Raw genomic sequence first — 14880 nt, forward strand, 5'->3', positions numbered from 1 at the left:
TACATTTATCTTACAAATGTTGAAATCCTATGCAGATTATTCCGGAGTAAACTTCAATGAACAAAATGGAACTTATTCCAGATTTTAAAAATGCAAAGATTGGGCTCCAGAGTTGCTTTCTACCTCTCACTCATTTTAGGCAAATTGATTTGAAAATCAATTTCACTGGACACCAGCAAAAGGTATCAACTTTCCTAAGCAGGGTATTTTAGTTGTTTCTCTCCCATTAAGAACCCATTTCCCCACAGAGTACTTGTTATGTCCATATCCACAGTGCTTTTTAGCCTACTTTCCTCCTTGAGGTAATGAGATCACCTGGCATTCTGTGTTTATGTCCCTATCACCTTCACAATGCCTGGACCAATATGACCCAAACTGGGTACAGTTGTAGGGACATATGGGAATACCTCAATGACATAGTTTGAAATGTTATCCACCCCAATTCAAGACAGCAGATTTGTGAAAGTTTGAGGTGCAAGTGGGCTAACCTGAACTGTCTAACCAATCTGAAATCAATTTGGTACAGTTGTAGTAAGCAGCACATAGGGATACCTCAATGGCATAGTTTGTAATGTCATCATGGATTAATCTGAGAGAGGGGCTCCACCCCAATTCAAGATGGCAGACATGTGAATGTTTGAGGCGCAAGTGGACTAACTTGTGAGGATGTTGATTATATATTAAGATTATAGTGAAAGGAAAGTAGGCAGATTAGTTCTTACCAGAATAACTTGTCTTAAAAACAGGGCAGTCAGAAAAAGAGGTGGGGCAAGTGAGGAGAAAAGGGAACCATTGTCTTGCATACTTTAGAAACTTACAGTTCACATGCCCAGAAGCAGGCGGTGACTCCTGAACTTTTTTCTTCTTCGACTGAGTCTTGCTGATAGATCTCAGAGTCCTCCTTTCTCTTTGGTAACTCAGTGAGCATCTCTCATTCAGGGAGGCTCGAGTAGACATGGAGCTCCTGCCCATTAGACTTCGACGTACAGAATGACAGCTTGCTTTTGGAGCTGTGGGAGTCTGTGGATTCTCATTTAAGTTGTGAGTTGCTTCCATTTTGGGAGACTGGCTCTTCTCTTGTTGCGGAGCAGGTAATTTCTCCTTGGGAGTGCCCAAAGTTTCATTTTCAGTGGGCTTGGCAATGGCTACATTTGCTATTTTCAACTTGCATGCCTCCCGCCCGTCTTTTGGTATTTTTGCTTCAGGGGTGTCTGGGACCACAAGTAAAGAAGCTTTAGACAAAGGTTGTGATTTCTTATTGTGGGATTCATCAGGCGGCAATACAAAGGCAAAAGCAACCTTCTCTGTCTGAGGTGCTGCTTTTTCCATATGCAGTTCTGCACTGTGTCTCTCATCAGCATTGATCTCTACCAGTGGTATTTGCCCTCTGGCCAAGTCAATAGTTGGGATCTTAAGAGCAGTATTTGGCAGCCCGGTAGACATGGCAACCCGAGATCTAGTCATACGATAAGGGTAGACGTTCTCTTTGTCTTTGTCAGCCTTTCCAGTTTCCAAATCCTTTTTGCGCTGAAGTCTTTGGGAACTGCGAAGTCTTTGGGAACTGCGTATGGAAGTCTGCGACTGGTTACTACATCTTTTTGAGAATCTGATAACAGAAACACATTACCAGGAATGCAATGGGATCAAGTTCACTGCAGACCAGAATAACAGAAATATACAAATATGATGGATATTTATATACTGCTTTTCAACAAAAGTTCCCAAAGTGGTTTGCATAGATATAAATAAATAAAATCACTCCCTGTCCCCAAATGCATCTGGAGGGATGTTTTGCTAGGGATGGATAGAGCCAGTTGCTCTCCACCTGCTAAATAAAGAGAAACACCACTTTTAAAAGCTGCCTCTTTGCCTAGTTAGCAGGGGACAAACAGATTCAAATGGCTATTTACTCCTTCATACCATAGGAAGCCAACACTTTAGTACAAAAAGAAAAACATTTCTTCACATCTACATGCACAAACCGATCTACAAGACTTCTACCATCCTATGTTGCTGTGGCCAATTGTGTAGCTGAAATGAAGACACCCTGGACAAACAGACAGAAGCATAAGTATTAGGGATGCAATATTTAACTGGTTAGTTGATTTATCAGTGGAAACCAACTTTAATCTCCAAGGGAAGCTTTCGTGCCAAGGTGGAACTTTTAAAAAAAATTGAAGGGGGGAGGGAGATCCTCAGGCCTTCAGAACTAACTTGCTTTAATATATTTTGAATAGCCAAGATAGCATCCAGACTAGGACACAAACCAAAAACATTCTGTTTGTGCAAAGTGGGGTATGTGTGTGATTTTCATAGATCCAACCCCTTCCCTCTGAATATATGTCCCACAGAGCTGAAGGACCCTTGGAAGCAAATGGAGGCGGGTGGCAGCAAGTGTGGGGGGGCAGCAGAGGAATGGAAGCTAGGTGAAAATCACCCTTCCCCCTCCTTTGTATGAGTGGAACTTCTTTTGTTTGCAGAAGTCTAGATGCTACCCACCATTCAGACACATTTATATATAAATAAAATTAACCCTGGAGGGAAAAAAAGCACATTTGCAGGTTATTCATGTACATATCCCAGAGGCACATTCCCGCTTATGAAAAAGAAATTAAAATTTGATGAACTGCTGCTCAGTTAATCAGGGACCTTTTAATGATGAAAACATTTTAAACAGACAGATTCAATAAGCATTGCAACCCTAAACCTGACGTTTTCCTTATGTACCACCGGGAAACTGCAGCACTGCCATTTACGACAGCTGCTGAACAGACCTCAAATCACCATTCAGCTTACCTCTTAGCAGAAGAATGCCGCTTCTTTTTCCGGCGATTCTTCTGTGATGGTGTTTTTGGCATCAGTTCTGGTTCTCCATCAGAACTACTATTTTGACACATGAGAGATAAGAGCAATGGGTTAATCCCTGAATGGTTAGATACCTTTGCCGAGCATTAGTTAAACTGCCAAATCTTCAGTATAGGAAGCTCAGCCACTTCTGAATTGGAACTCATGTACTGCATGCCCCAAGAGTTGAACAACTAGGAGATCCACCCTCATGCAAGCCCTTGAAGGCCAACTATTTCTGGCTTTGACTGCCAACACTTTGCTGGGGGTGGGGGTGGGGTAGATTACTGACAACCTAAAATTGCAGATAGTTCAGCCAGAACTAGGGCCTCTGGGCAATGTTTCCATTTGCAGATGGCTGCCAGCTGAGAGAAGGCAACAGCAGAGATGAAAAGCATACCAGTTTTGCTGTCTTTCCCCAGTACCATCCATCTGGAGTCTGGCTGCTCCTGAGGAGGCACCTTTCATAGCCATAGGCCAGTGCCCAACTAGGCCCACTACTGGAACAAGCTATGCTGCAATCTGGAGCATGTTACACCACTGTGCCAGAACAAAAAACAAGGCATCCTACGGCACTTTAAGGACTAACACTTACTTTGGCATAAGCTTTCCTGAAGAAGAGCTCACTTTGTTAGAAGCATAAAATACTGCCCTCATTTGACAGATGCTGTGAGCGCACATGTCTCTGTATGCGTGTCTGGAGAGCATATGTGTGTATTAATAACTACCCCTGCTAACTAGGTAAAGGGGCATCTTTTAAAGAGGAGACTCATATTTAGTAGAAAAGCAGCAACTATTTGTTTTATCCCCACATAATGTCCATCCAGGGACTCTTGCTGGGGCCTCCCTTGTGTTTCTTTTAAGACTGTGAGCCCATTTAGGACAGAAACAGCTGTTCACAGCAAATAAGAAGCAATAAATTAAGCCACACTTTTTAAATTTTAGCTTCTATTATAGTTAATATCTCAAACAATAAATTCAGATTCCTTTTAAACCAGGTAAACACAATCATGCTAATACAATCATGCTACATTTATCTTTTTAACACCGAGTTATGTTCATCTACCAGTCACTGAGTTCAAAGCAGCTTTTCTATACAAATGTCAGCTTTGGTGAAAGATCTTAAGGCATGCATTGTATTTCTTAGTGTGGGCTTCAGTTTTCAGGCTTTAAACTATGAAAATTTGACAAACCCAACTAGAAGCAGGTATTTCAGACACAAGTCCTTTTTGTACATTATGTTCACACATACATACAGTGTATAGTGTATGCACATACGGATCAGTACACAGGTGCAGTTATACACCTATGTTCAATGCACATACAATAGTACACTTCCTCTCTATTCCCCACAATGGAGAGGGCCTGTACACAGGCCCACTTTTCAAATGAACATCCATTCACAGGTACATGTACAACATAATGTCCAAACAGGCTAATATAGTAGACTATTTTGCTCAGTAACTACCAGCCCTTGCTTTTGTGAAAGTTCTGGACACTTACAACCTGATCACATACATTTTAATCAGATGTGCCCCACTTTGTTTAATAGGATTTGCTTCCAATTAAATAGACATAGGATTCTAGCCTTTGCCTTCATATAAATGATCTTGCTTAGTATCCTTGTATATATCTACAGTAAGAGCTAAACAGAAATCTGGCACTTTGTTCCAAGCAGATGTTATTCAGCATGTGCAAAAGGTACAGGGCCAAAGGTTCTAGATTAGGCCCTATGTCCTATATGCGTTCTGTTTAGTTGCAAACCAATTATGTTTTTGTTTTTCTAACAAGTCGTTACTACGCATGCTTGTCTAGACCACATATACATTTTCAAATAGGATTTTTTTCAATCAAGTTTGCATTTGTTCTTTATTTAGATAATCTTGATTTAAATCTATCCAGGGCTTACATGCAGCTTCTAAATGGTTAGATTTCCACTACACAGATAGACCAAGCTGTACAGTTGTTCAGCACCATTTCCAGATCTCAACCTCTTACCCACTGAACATCTTGAAAGCCTCTACTTTAATTTCTTCCAGCCACACAAGGTCTGTGTTGTCCACATTCTGCAAGAACTCAGAGACTTTCTTCTTGCAGAGCACTTCCAAGTTTAACAAGTCCAACATCTTCAGGATGGCCTGGCCTGCAAGAGGCAACAATGAGTTTTTGCCCAAGCCACAGAACAGATGTCTGTTATCCCCAATGGCAGTTCCTGTGCTTCAGTCTAAATCAGGTCACAGCACTTGCCGGACTCCTCTAAGCCCCATCTCCTCCCCCATTCCTCTTCAACATAGCAAAATAACCCTAACAATCCAGTTGCATTCATTCCAACCCAAGTCAAAAGTAACCACCACAAGGCATTTGTATGGAAGAGCCTTTAGAGCACAAGTAATTCAGCAGGCATTAGCACTTTACTTCTGCCTTTATTTAGTGCACAAATCACATTGCACTCCTGGAGCCTCCAGGGTACAAATACCAACAAATCAAGACTTGACCAGCTAGATATTTCCTGCTGCCCTTCCCTCACGGCCCATTTTACATGTTAAAGCAGTAGGCACCTACCTGTACTCCATAGTGCTGGAGTTCCCAAACTTTTAAAGAGGAGAGCTGGTCTTGTGGTAGCAAGCATAACTTCTCCCCTTAGCTAAGCAGGGTCTGCCCTGGTTGCATATGAATGGGAGACTAGAAGTGTGAGCACTCTAAGAGATTCTCCTCAGGGGATGGAGCTGCTCTGGGAAGTGTAGAAAGTTTCAAGTTCCCTTTCTGGCATCTCCAAGATAGGGCTGAGAGAGATTCCTGTCTGCAACCTTGGAGAAGCCGCTGCCAGCCTGTGACAATACTGAGCTAGATAGACCAATGGTCTGACTCAATATATGGCAGCTTCCTATGTTCCTATATAAAGCAAGTGTTATTCTCTGTTGCACACACATACACACTCATGTTACAGTTATGTGACAGGCTACTAGCTTACACCCAGACTAAGTCACTCATGAGTATTCCAATTGAAATTAATAGGACAAGTAAATTTATCCAATCCATTTCAATAAAAATACTTATGAGTAACCTAATCTGGATGTAGAACAATGGCTAGAGTAGCCTGTTTCATAAGTGTAATGTGTGTATAAATAAATGAGAGAGAGTGAGCACAAATGAGAACAGGTACTACAGTCACTGGTTTATATCCAGACTAAGTTACTTGTAAGTAGTCTTATGAAACCACTTGACTCCGTGGTCGCCAGGAGTCGACACTGACTCGACGGCAGAACTTTAGTTTTATTGAAATTAATGGGACAATTTTCACTGGGAGTACTCTGTGCTAATTTTTGAACACCTGTCAGTCAGGCTGAAGGAAGGGGCGCATACCTCCCTCCACAGTGGACAGTGATCTTTAGATGGGGAACAAACAGCAAGACTGCAGCATAGGAAGGGTTCTGAGTACCCCTGTTGGGAATCCTGCCATAGTGTGTATGAGGGCTGTATGTCTTGCACATATGTCATATATACAGTATAGTGCATCAGACAGTCAAGGTCAGTGGTAGAGCACCTGCTTTACATGTCCTGGTTCAATCCCCAATATCTCCAGGCAGGACTGGGAAAGACCCCTGTCAAACTGTGGACAGCAGGTACCAGGCCATGTAGATAATTCTGAGCTAGAAAGAGTGTTTAAGTGTAAGAAACAAACAAGACCCACCAACAATATAAACTGTACATTTAAAATCTCATAAAATAGACCCAAATAAGATATGTAAACCAACATCATGTACATAGAATAATTCCAAAATGGATACATGAAAATAAAAAATTCCACAAATATAAGCACATTAATCCACAAATAAATGAATATCCATAAACATCCACAACGGTAACCCCATGTATGCCTGTTTTGAAAGGTAATATCTTTTTCCAAGTGAATGAACTGCTCACAACATAAATGTCCAATTATCCAAGAAATGCTATTTGTGTGTCTGTTTTAATACGAGGTACTAAATGTACAGCTTATATTTTTGGTGGATCTTTTTTATTTCTTGTCTTGTACAGATCTGAGATCCCGTTATGCATTTTTTGTTGTCTGCTTCAGTGTAAAACTACTTTATATGTTCAATTACAGCTTCCTGGTAAGTGTTTGAATTCCATACATACAGTTTAAGCTTGCTTTTAAAAAGCATGCAGTCACATCATATTTTAGAGGGCAGAAAGGAGACCGACTGTAATGCATGAAAACAGTGTTGACTTACTCAGAATTAAATTGCCACCAACTACGAAAAGGCTTACTCTCAAGTATACATTCATAGGATCTGCATCTTGCTGAAGGTTCTAATTGTGCATTTGAACCGGAAAAGACCTGACCCTGTACACACTCAAACCAGACCAGGTTCGAACCACGCCTGTTCAAAAGACTTGGAGGCCTTTTGGTAAAGGGGAATCCGGTAAGGATTCCCCTTTACCAGTAAGCGGGGTGGGGTGAGACGCCAGGAGAGCTTCTGTTAAAATTGAGCAGGCAGGAGCAAAGTAAAAGTGTACCTTAGAAGTGCTGCCAGCAGCAAGGTGTGTTTGGCAGGGGCAGCACCTGCCCCCCACACGAGTAGCCCAGGCCAATTCAGGCCTCTGCACAGGCATGGAGGCCGTTTTCGTGACTTCCATGTCTGCACAGAGGCCCTAACCAGCCCAGGCTACTCAGTGAAGCCGCCACCACTCTGGCGGCACATCTATGGTACATTTTTACTTCCCTCCCACCCACTCTAACAGATGCTCCCCTCCCCCTGGGCAAAGCGGCAACCGAGGTGACTCAGGTTGATCCTGGTCTGGTTCAATTCTACCTTGGACCAAACTGGGCCCAGTTTGGTTTGACTCCAACCCTTCAATCTGAGCTATCTCGAGCTCTAGCCTGGCTCAATCAGAGATGGCTCACACACCCCTATTGTGCATCATCCATGTACTAGTGGTAAAGTCAGGTTCAGCTTAGCCCTTAGAAGCTCATATACCAAGAACTGGTGATTTGCCAGAGCCCTAGCGTTTTTCCAGAAGCAACATGCAGTGGCTAGAACTGGCAAGCTTAGCATTCTTATTGTAGACATCTTTGTAGCTTTACGTTTTAGAACAAAGAAGTGTATAGTTCCTCCCATACAACACAAATAAGCCAAGAGATTTTCTACTTTGAAATTCCAAACTCGAGCAGAAGACTTGTCCTTCTCATAGAGGGCAAGTCACTCAATGGCTACTAGTCTTGAAGGCTATTGGCTGCCTCCAGGTTCAGAGACAGGATGCCTCCAGTGGTCTCTAATTTTTTTCATCTGTGTGCAGAATGAGTTTTATTCTGGGCAGCAGTATCAAGGCAATATGTGTGCACTAGCATTCAGAGTGCAGCCTTCCTGATTCAACCTGAGCGGGAACTAAGATTAACTGAGTGGACATCAGAGAATGTGTAAGCGCCCACAAGTGCACACTCCTTAGAGGGAACAGTGCATGCCTCCAAATATCAGCTGCAGGAGAGCAACTACAGGACAAGGGGCATGCCTTCATCTCCTGGTTGTGGCAGGCTTCCCAAAAGCATCAGGAGGGCCTCTCAGGAAAACAAGATGCTGGACTAGCTGGGTCTTGGACCTGATCCAGCAAGGCTCTTATGTTCTTATACAGGATTTGCTATTTCACAAAAAGTTCTAAAGCAACAGACATCTATTATATGTTTTTAAGAATTTGTTTGTGAGTATGTTTGTGTGAAATAAAGTTCCAGATACCAAATTTTGAATAAATAACCTTGCCACCGAAATTAGCTGACGGCACTACTTTTTACACCAGGAAACATTGGGGAAAAGGTTTTAATTTTTTGTTTGTACGGAGCCATGCAGCCTGGTCTCAGCTAATAAAGCTGAACTTAAAACTGGTTCTGCTTTTAAGTACAGTATATGAAGCTTTCCTTGACTGCAACTATGCCCATTCAATATGATTTATTTCTGAGTGCGTGCACACTGTGCAGGATTGGGCTTTCAAACGCAATATTGTTGCTTTTTGAAAGAATATTTCAGCTCTGCCTTGAGGGAGAATACCTTACAAATGCAAAATGGGACAATACATGCCAGCACTCACCAGTCAAAAAAGCTCCCATTTTCTCTTTAGCAAAGCATGCAGCATTCTGCACCAATGAATGGATTTTTAAAGCAAAAAACTGTTTCATACTGAAAGGAGCTGAAAAGTAATTAGTACAAAATGTAAGGCTTTTTTTTTAAAGCCAACAGAAAGAGAGCCTTCACGCTCACTCTCTTTCCTGCCAGCTTGCTCCCTACTTACTGAAGGACCGCGGCGGGGCCGCCCTTCCTGAGCACTCTGGCCTCTTCCTCCCTCTTTCTTTATTTAGTTAGCATACAAATGCGCTTCCGCCGTGAAAACACCTTTTGTTTCTTCTGCTGTCTGAGTAGAAGAAAGCTGTAACATACTCTACAGCAGAGACAGAAAGCATTTCTTTTCAGCCAAGGAGAAGCACTGGGAACAAATCGGCCGGCCAGGGCAGGGGGGCGAGAGAGCTCATACCACCCTGTAGCTACGGGCCCGAGTCCAGGCGAGAGGAAACGAAAGAGCGGAAGCGTTGAGGCTGCAGAAACAAAGGTCCGCCGGACCGCTGCCCGCTGCTGGCCAAACGCACGCCGAACAGCCACCCAGCCTAATCAGATTTCCGCCCCCCTCCCCGCGACTCACTCGCCACAGCGGCCTCTCTCGAAACGGTGTCCGGCTCGTCCAGCCGCAGCGCGATCTGTCGAAGCACGTTAAGAACCGGCCACACAGCAACGCACCGAGCTGATCGAAGCAGCGGCGGCGCCCGCTCTGATTTCAAAAATCGTCATCTCGACATCTCCCCGCGCTCCAATCAGAGGCGCAATGTTTAGAAATTATGCCTGCTATTGGCTGAGGCGTCACGGGCGTCATCGAGAGAACAGCTAGGTAGAGGGAGAGAAGGCAAAGGCAGAGGGCTACGCAGCCCCCCCCCCCGGTGTTCTTTGAAAGGGCGTTAAAAGGCAAAGGGAAATGGTGATTCCAGGAGAGCTAGAAAGATCAGAAACGCTTCTCCTTGATGTTAGGTTTGGTTCGCAATCTCCGTTTTGGACGCTGCTAGTGCATTCCGTGCGTTTACTTGGTCTTACTGTATTCAGTGGCGCATACTGTCAAGTAAGGAAAGATTGCAGCCCGAGAGTGAGTAAAAGCCACGCGGAGGCGGGGGAGATTGGTACAATGCAGAAAGCAGTTTAACTTGGTTTACAGCGTAATCATTACCATCAAGTCCTGGATTTTTTTTCACTATTTTCCAAAACTCCACGAGAAAAACAAAACAAAAACGTGGCACCAAATATACCCATCTAACCCTGTTCACGGGCAAAGAAACCGTGGGTCTACTCTAAGCCATTTTATAACTCTAAACGCGGCCGAGGCTTGAACAAAAAAGTGCGTACTCCTCTTCATCTACAATGATATACTGAAGAACAAGATCCTAAGAACCGCTTGGGACTTAAATGGCAAGCGTCACCACCAATTAGCATAGTCTATTCTCATGCTCCGCCCTTACTCGCTTTAGTTGGGAAGAGGAAGATTACAAAGGGGCGGGGCTGCTGCTCATTTCGAACTCCGGGCGCTCACTTTGGGTGGGGCGTGTGTTTTTAATAGAGAGAGCACTGCTCAGCTATTGGAAAGCCTTGTTTTTATAGCGTAAAAGGTTGTCTTGGGTAGACTGAAATCTGGTTTTCTTCTTCCGATTATTGACAAAGGAAAAGATAAAGGGCTCTTTATCTTGCTAGAACTGCTCTTAGTCGTATTTTCTGAACATTTTTACTCCTTGCTTTTGCCTTCCATTATTATATCTCGCTAGTAATAACGAGGTAGTACTAGGTTTTTCTCCTTTCTTCCTCGTAAAGGAAGCGGAAGGTTTTCTCACTCCGCCGAAGAAAACCCCATATAAACAAGAAAACGTTGCTTACTCCTTTTAGGTATGGTTATTTAAATGTATACAACAGCTTCTTTGTCCATTGATCTGTCCTGGTGTCCTTTTGTGCTTGTTGTATCTTACTGTGTTTATTGCAAGCTGTTTTGAGGGCAGTGTACTGGAAGGATGGGATAAAAACATTTTAAATAAAGTCTAGTAAGTTTATGTGAAAACTGGTACCACCACCTCCTTGCTTTGACACCCTTGGCAGCATTTGCTTGTTGATCTTTCCCACCCCCAATTATTTTTAATTTGCATGCTGTAATGCACTTATACGAATGTATTTGGTACCCAATTCTTAAACTTAATTTGTCTAGCTTAGTTTTAGTTTAGCTTTGTTGTACATAAATAAGTTAAGAATATTTTAAAAGTCCAATTGTCAATTATGTCTATTGAGGTTATGAGGGGGAATTTGTAAAACAATGTAGAATGAAATGGTTCACTTATTTTTCTTCTCTTGTGTCTTAGTCAGTGTCATGGCAGAGGCAAGAGGTCCCAGTTACCTTCTAGAAGTCTGTAATCAGAAGTTCTCCCTCAGAAGAGGATGGCATCTGAGACTATTATGGGTTGCCACGACCTCCTGCTCTGAGACAGGGCCAATCAGAGAGCTTTACTCTCCTCTCTGGAGAGAGGGGCAATCCCCTCAGGCTTCAGTCTTTGCCCTGTCTTGCTCCGGCAGGTGTTGTTTGGATATTGCTCTGGCTAGTATTTCTATTTACTTCTATTTCTCTGTTTGTTTATCTACCAATCTATCCTGAGCTGTTCCAGTTGGGACAGCCTGATTATCAGTCTATCTTCTGGCTATACCTTTGACCATATTCTGGCTGGGCTGTTCCAGTCAGGACAGTACTTTTCTAACAAAGGGGTCAGGGAAGTTGCCTAGATCGCGCACGCCACTCGCGGCTCTTCTCCCACAGCGGTTTGGAGTTCTCGGGGCTATAATGTCATCTTTGCCAGCTCCAACAATTGCACGCCCTGAGAGGGAGGTTTCTCCCTCAGAGGACTCCATGGCGCTGGCAGTCTGTCGCGACGAGTGGGCTGCGGCTACCTACCCCATGCCCGTCACTCATGTGCCTAAGGGAAAAAAGCTCAAGAAAAGCTCAAGGGACAAGCGGACGGTGGCAGCCAAAGTGGCCAAGGGCAGTGGTTCAAAGTCTACCGCGTCGGCAGAGGGAGAAGGGAGTCGATTGGCTGTTCTCTTGGCGAGGCCAATGGAGCCATCAAGTTCTGCGGTGCAAGTGTTTCCCGCTCCTGTCTCCCTGCCCCGTTCCCTTTCGGCAGAGCCTCCCGCCAAGCAATCGTGCCCCGCTAGCGTGGATGCGCTTTAGGAGGAGTTTCCTCCAAGCTTTGCCGCCCTGCTGTGATGTGTTGTTGCAGAGGAGTTTGGGAGGCTGGTTCCCGCCCTAGCAAGGCATATTCCCGCTCAAGCTGGTGCAGCCGCCATTTTGGGCATGCAGGAAGACGCGGTGGCCGCCATTTTGGGTGCACGGGAAGTCGGGACGGTCACCGCTCTCTTACCACTTGCCTGCCCCACGGGGCTTAGACCTCCGGTTTTGTTCCAGAGTGTCCCGTGCCACACTGTCTCTCGGAGTCACCAGCCCCTTAATCCCCCATCGGGGGGGGCATTCCGTCTGAGGACTCAGAGTCCAATAGGGAGGAGGGCGAGCTTTTGGGGGATGAGAATGAGGCTGTTCCCGCACCTCATGCCCCATACCGCCTGTTTTCACCTTCTGATTTCCCAGTCCTTCTTCACAAGGCCCGTAAAACTTTGAAACTGGAGGGGGGGGGTTCCCGACCCACAGGATATTTCTGAAGGTGATCCCGCTGTATTGCCCTCTTTGAAGGTGCCTGAGGTTGTGGTACCCTGTCCTCAACTTTTTTTGGACATCATTCACTCTGAGTGGGACCGCCCTACCGAGAGCAAGGGTCAAGAGTCTGTACACAAATGCTAAGGTAGTGATGGATAAACTTCAGGTGCCCCCTGTGGATGCCGAGGTGGCAGCTCTGGTGACTGGGGCTGTCTTGCCCAAGGACGGGGATGAGGTTTTGCGAAACCTTGATGATAAAAAATGTGATGCTGCCTTGCGCAGGTCACACGACGCTTCTTCCCTGGCTATGCAGGCTTCCATTGCTAATTCCATTTTCGCCCGCGCCTCAGTGTTTTGGGTTAAGGAGCTTCTTCCCCTGGTGCCTCCTGAGCTGCTTGCTCTGAGGCAAGGCCTCAACAAGTTGCACAAGGCCTCCGCTTTCATGGCTGACAGCTCCTTAGATGTGAGTGACACAGATGTCAGCTAGAGCGATGGCTTCTGATGTGACAGTCAGGCGCCATTTATGGCTTAAAAAACCTGGAAAGTTGACCAGAAATCCAGATCCAATTTGGCTAAATCAGCTTTTAAAGGGGGCAAGTTGTTTGGGGAAGTTTTGGAGCCTGTATTGGTTGAGGGCAAAGATAAGAAAAAAGCAATGCCCTCTTCGGCGCAGCTTCAGGAACGTAAACAATTTACTCCCAATTCCTCTTCTTATAGGGGCTTCAGGTCTGCCTTTCATTTCCATCAGGATAGGCAGGACAGGTTTACTTCCTTGAAAAAGCCTCAGAACTCCTTCCGGGACAACGCTCAGCCGAGATTTCGTCAGCCCGGTCACCAGCAGAAGCCCGCCTTCAAGTGGCCTGTGACACAATGACTGCCTTCCGGAACTTCAGGTGGGCGGCAGATTGCAGTTCTTCGCCCAAGCATGGACAGCGACCTGCACGGATCCCTGGGTTCACCAGACGGTGGCTCAAGTTTACAGGTTGGACATTCTCTTTCAACCTCCAGATCGCTTTCTGGCATCTCCACATTCCCACAAGCAGGGCAAACACGCCCTGTTGTTGGCAGCCATCCACCATCTGGCCGATATTCGAGCGATCGAACCCGTTCCTCCCTAAGATGTAGGGTATGGCGTGTACTCTATTCTTTTTTTGGTGCCAAAGAAGAATGGGGAATGGAGGGCCATACTAGATCTCAAATTTGTGAACCGGTTCCTCAGGGCAAGGCATTTCCGGATGGAGACCCTCTGCTCCATCTTGATGGCGCTCCAGGGGGGAGATTTCCTGTCATCAGTGGACCTGAAGGAGGCCTACCTTCACATCCCTATCCACTCCCAGGACAGGAAGTTCCTTCGGTTTGTCTATGCCGAGTCCCACTTTCAGTACCGTGCCCTCCCCTTCATTCTGTCGACTGCGCCATGCGTGTTCCCCAAAATCATGGTTGCACTCGTGGCGCACTTGAGGACAAAGGGGATCCACCTGTATCCTTATTTGGACGACCTTTTGGTAAGGTCGCTGTCTTACCAAAAGGCCCTGGGGAATGTTGGGGAGACCCTCTTGGTTCTTCAGACCCACGGGTTTCTGGTGAACCACCAGAAGAGCTCCCTTATTCCTCTGAACTGGATCCAGCATCTTGGGGCCATAATAGACTCCATCAGGGGCACTGTTTCCTTAACCCAGGAGAGAAGACGGAGGTTGTCCTCTGCATGTCGGAAGGTGCGTCTCCGTGTCCAGTCCGATGTTCTCACTCTGAGCCAGCTGCAGGGCATGATGGTCTCGACCATAGGAATAGTTCCTTGGGCCCGTTTCCACTCTTGTCCACTCCAGTGGTTACTTCTGCCTCTCCAGGACTTGGTGGTGTGCCAGTCCCGGGCCAAGGTCCATCTGCCTTCCCTGGTTCAGAGGTTTCTGGACTGGTGGCTATCTCCAGCTCTGGGCAGGGGTGTCTCCTTTCTGCCAGTAAGCCGAATCCTGGTAACGACAGATGCCAGCCTGCAGGGGTGGGGAGGCCACTGTCAACATCAAGTGGCACAGGGTCTCTGGTCCCTAGAGGAACAGCTCCAGTCCATCAACTGGCTGGAGCTCCGGGCGATTCGGTATGCCCTGGTCCAATTTCTTCCTCTGATTCTCGGCCGTCACGTTCTGGTAAGGACCGACAGCGCAACAGCCAAAGCCCACGTCAACCGACAAGAGGGGACAAGGGCATGGTCCCTAATGCGCGAGGCCTTTGTGCTCCTGCACTGGGCGGAGGAGAACTTGGGTT

General features: G+C 45.7%; 2 protein-coding genes across 6 annotated transcripts in view; one reads left to right on the forward strand and one right to left on the reverse strand.

The window, feature by feature from the left end:
* Positions 1–10292, reverse strand: part of INCENP (inner centromere protein) — a 32512-nt gene extending 22220 nt beyond the window's left edge. Inside the window, exons 1-4 of one of the 3 annotated variants that reach the window (XM_053284524.1) lie at positions 10108–10292; positions 4843–4987; positions 2797–2883; positions 819–1606 (exon numbers count right to left, since the gene is read on the reverse strand). In XM_053284524.1, the coding sequence (XP_053140499.1) occupies positions 819–1606; positions 2797–2883; positions 4843–4970 (1003 nt within the window). In that variant the 5' untranslated portion in view covers positions 4971–4987; positions 10108–10292. Of the gene's footprint in view, positions 1–818; positions 1607–2796; positions 2884–4842; positions 4988–8928; positions 8963–9534; positions 10047–10107 lie in introns of those variants that run through there. The other 2 variants (XM_053284522.1, XM_053284521.1) reach the window with 2 other exon arrangements.
* The window catches only part of LOC128339970 (inner centromere protein A-like), a 48232-nt gene continuing 43152 nt past the window's right edge, over positions 9801–14880 (forward strand). The window contains exon 1 of one of the 3 annotated variants that reach the window (XM_053284526.1): positions 9801–10814. Coding sequence is in view for 1 of the 3 variants with exons in the window: in XM_053284525.1 (XP_053140500.1) it covers positions 13489–13600 (112 nt within the window). In the remaining 2 variants the exon portion in view is untranslated. Of the gene's footprint in view, positions 10815–13253; positions 13601–14880 lie in introns of those variants that run through there. The other 2 variants (XM_053284527.1, XM_053284525.1) reach the window with 2 other exon arrangements.

Source organism: Hemicordylus capensis, chromosome 1, assembly GCF_027244095.1.
Source record: "Hemicordylus capensis ecotype Gifberg chromosome 1, rHemCap1.1.pri, whole genome shotgun sequence".
NCBI classification, from domain to species: Eukaryota; Metazoa; Chordata; class Lepidosauria; order Squamata; family Cordylidae; genus Hemicordylus; species Hemicordylus capensis.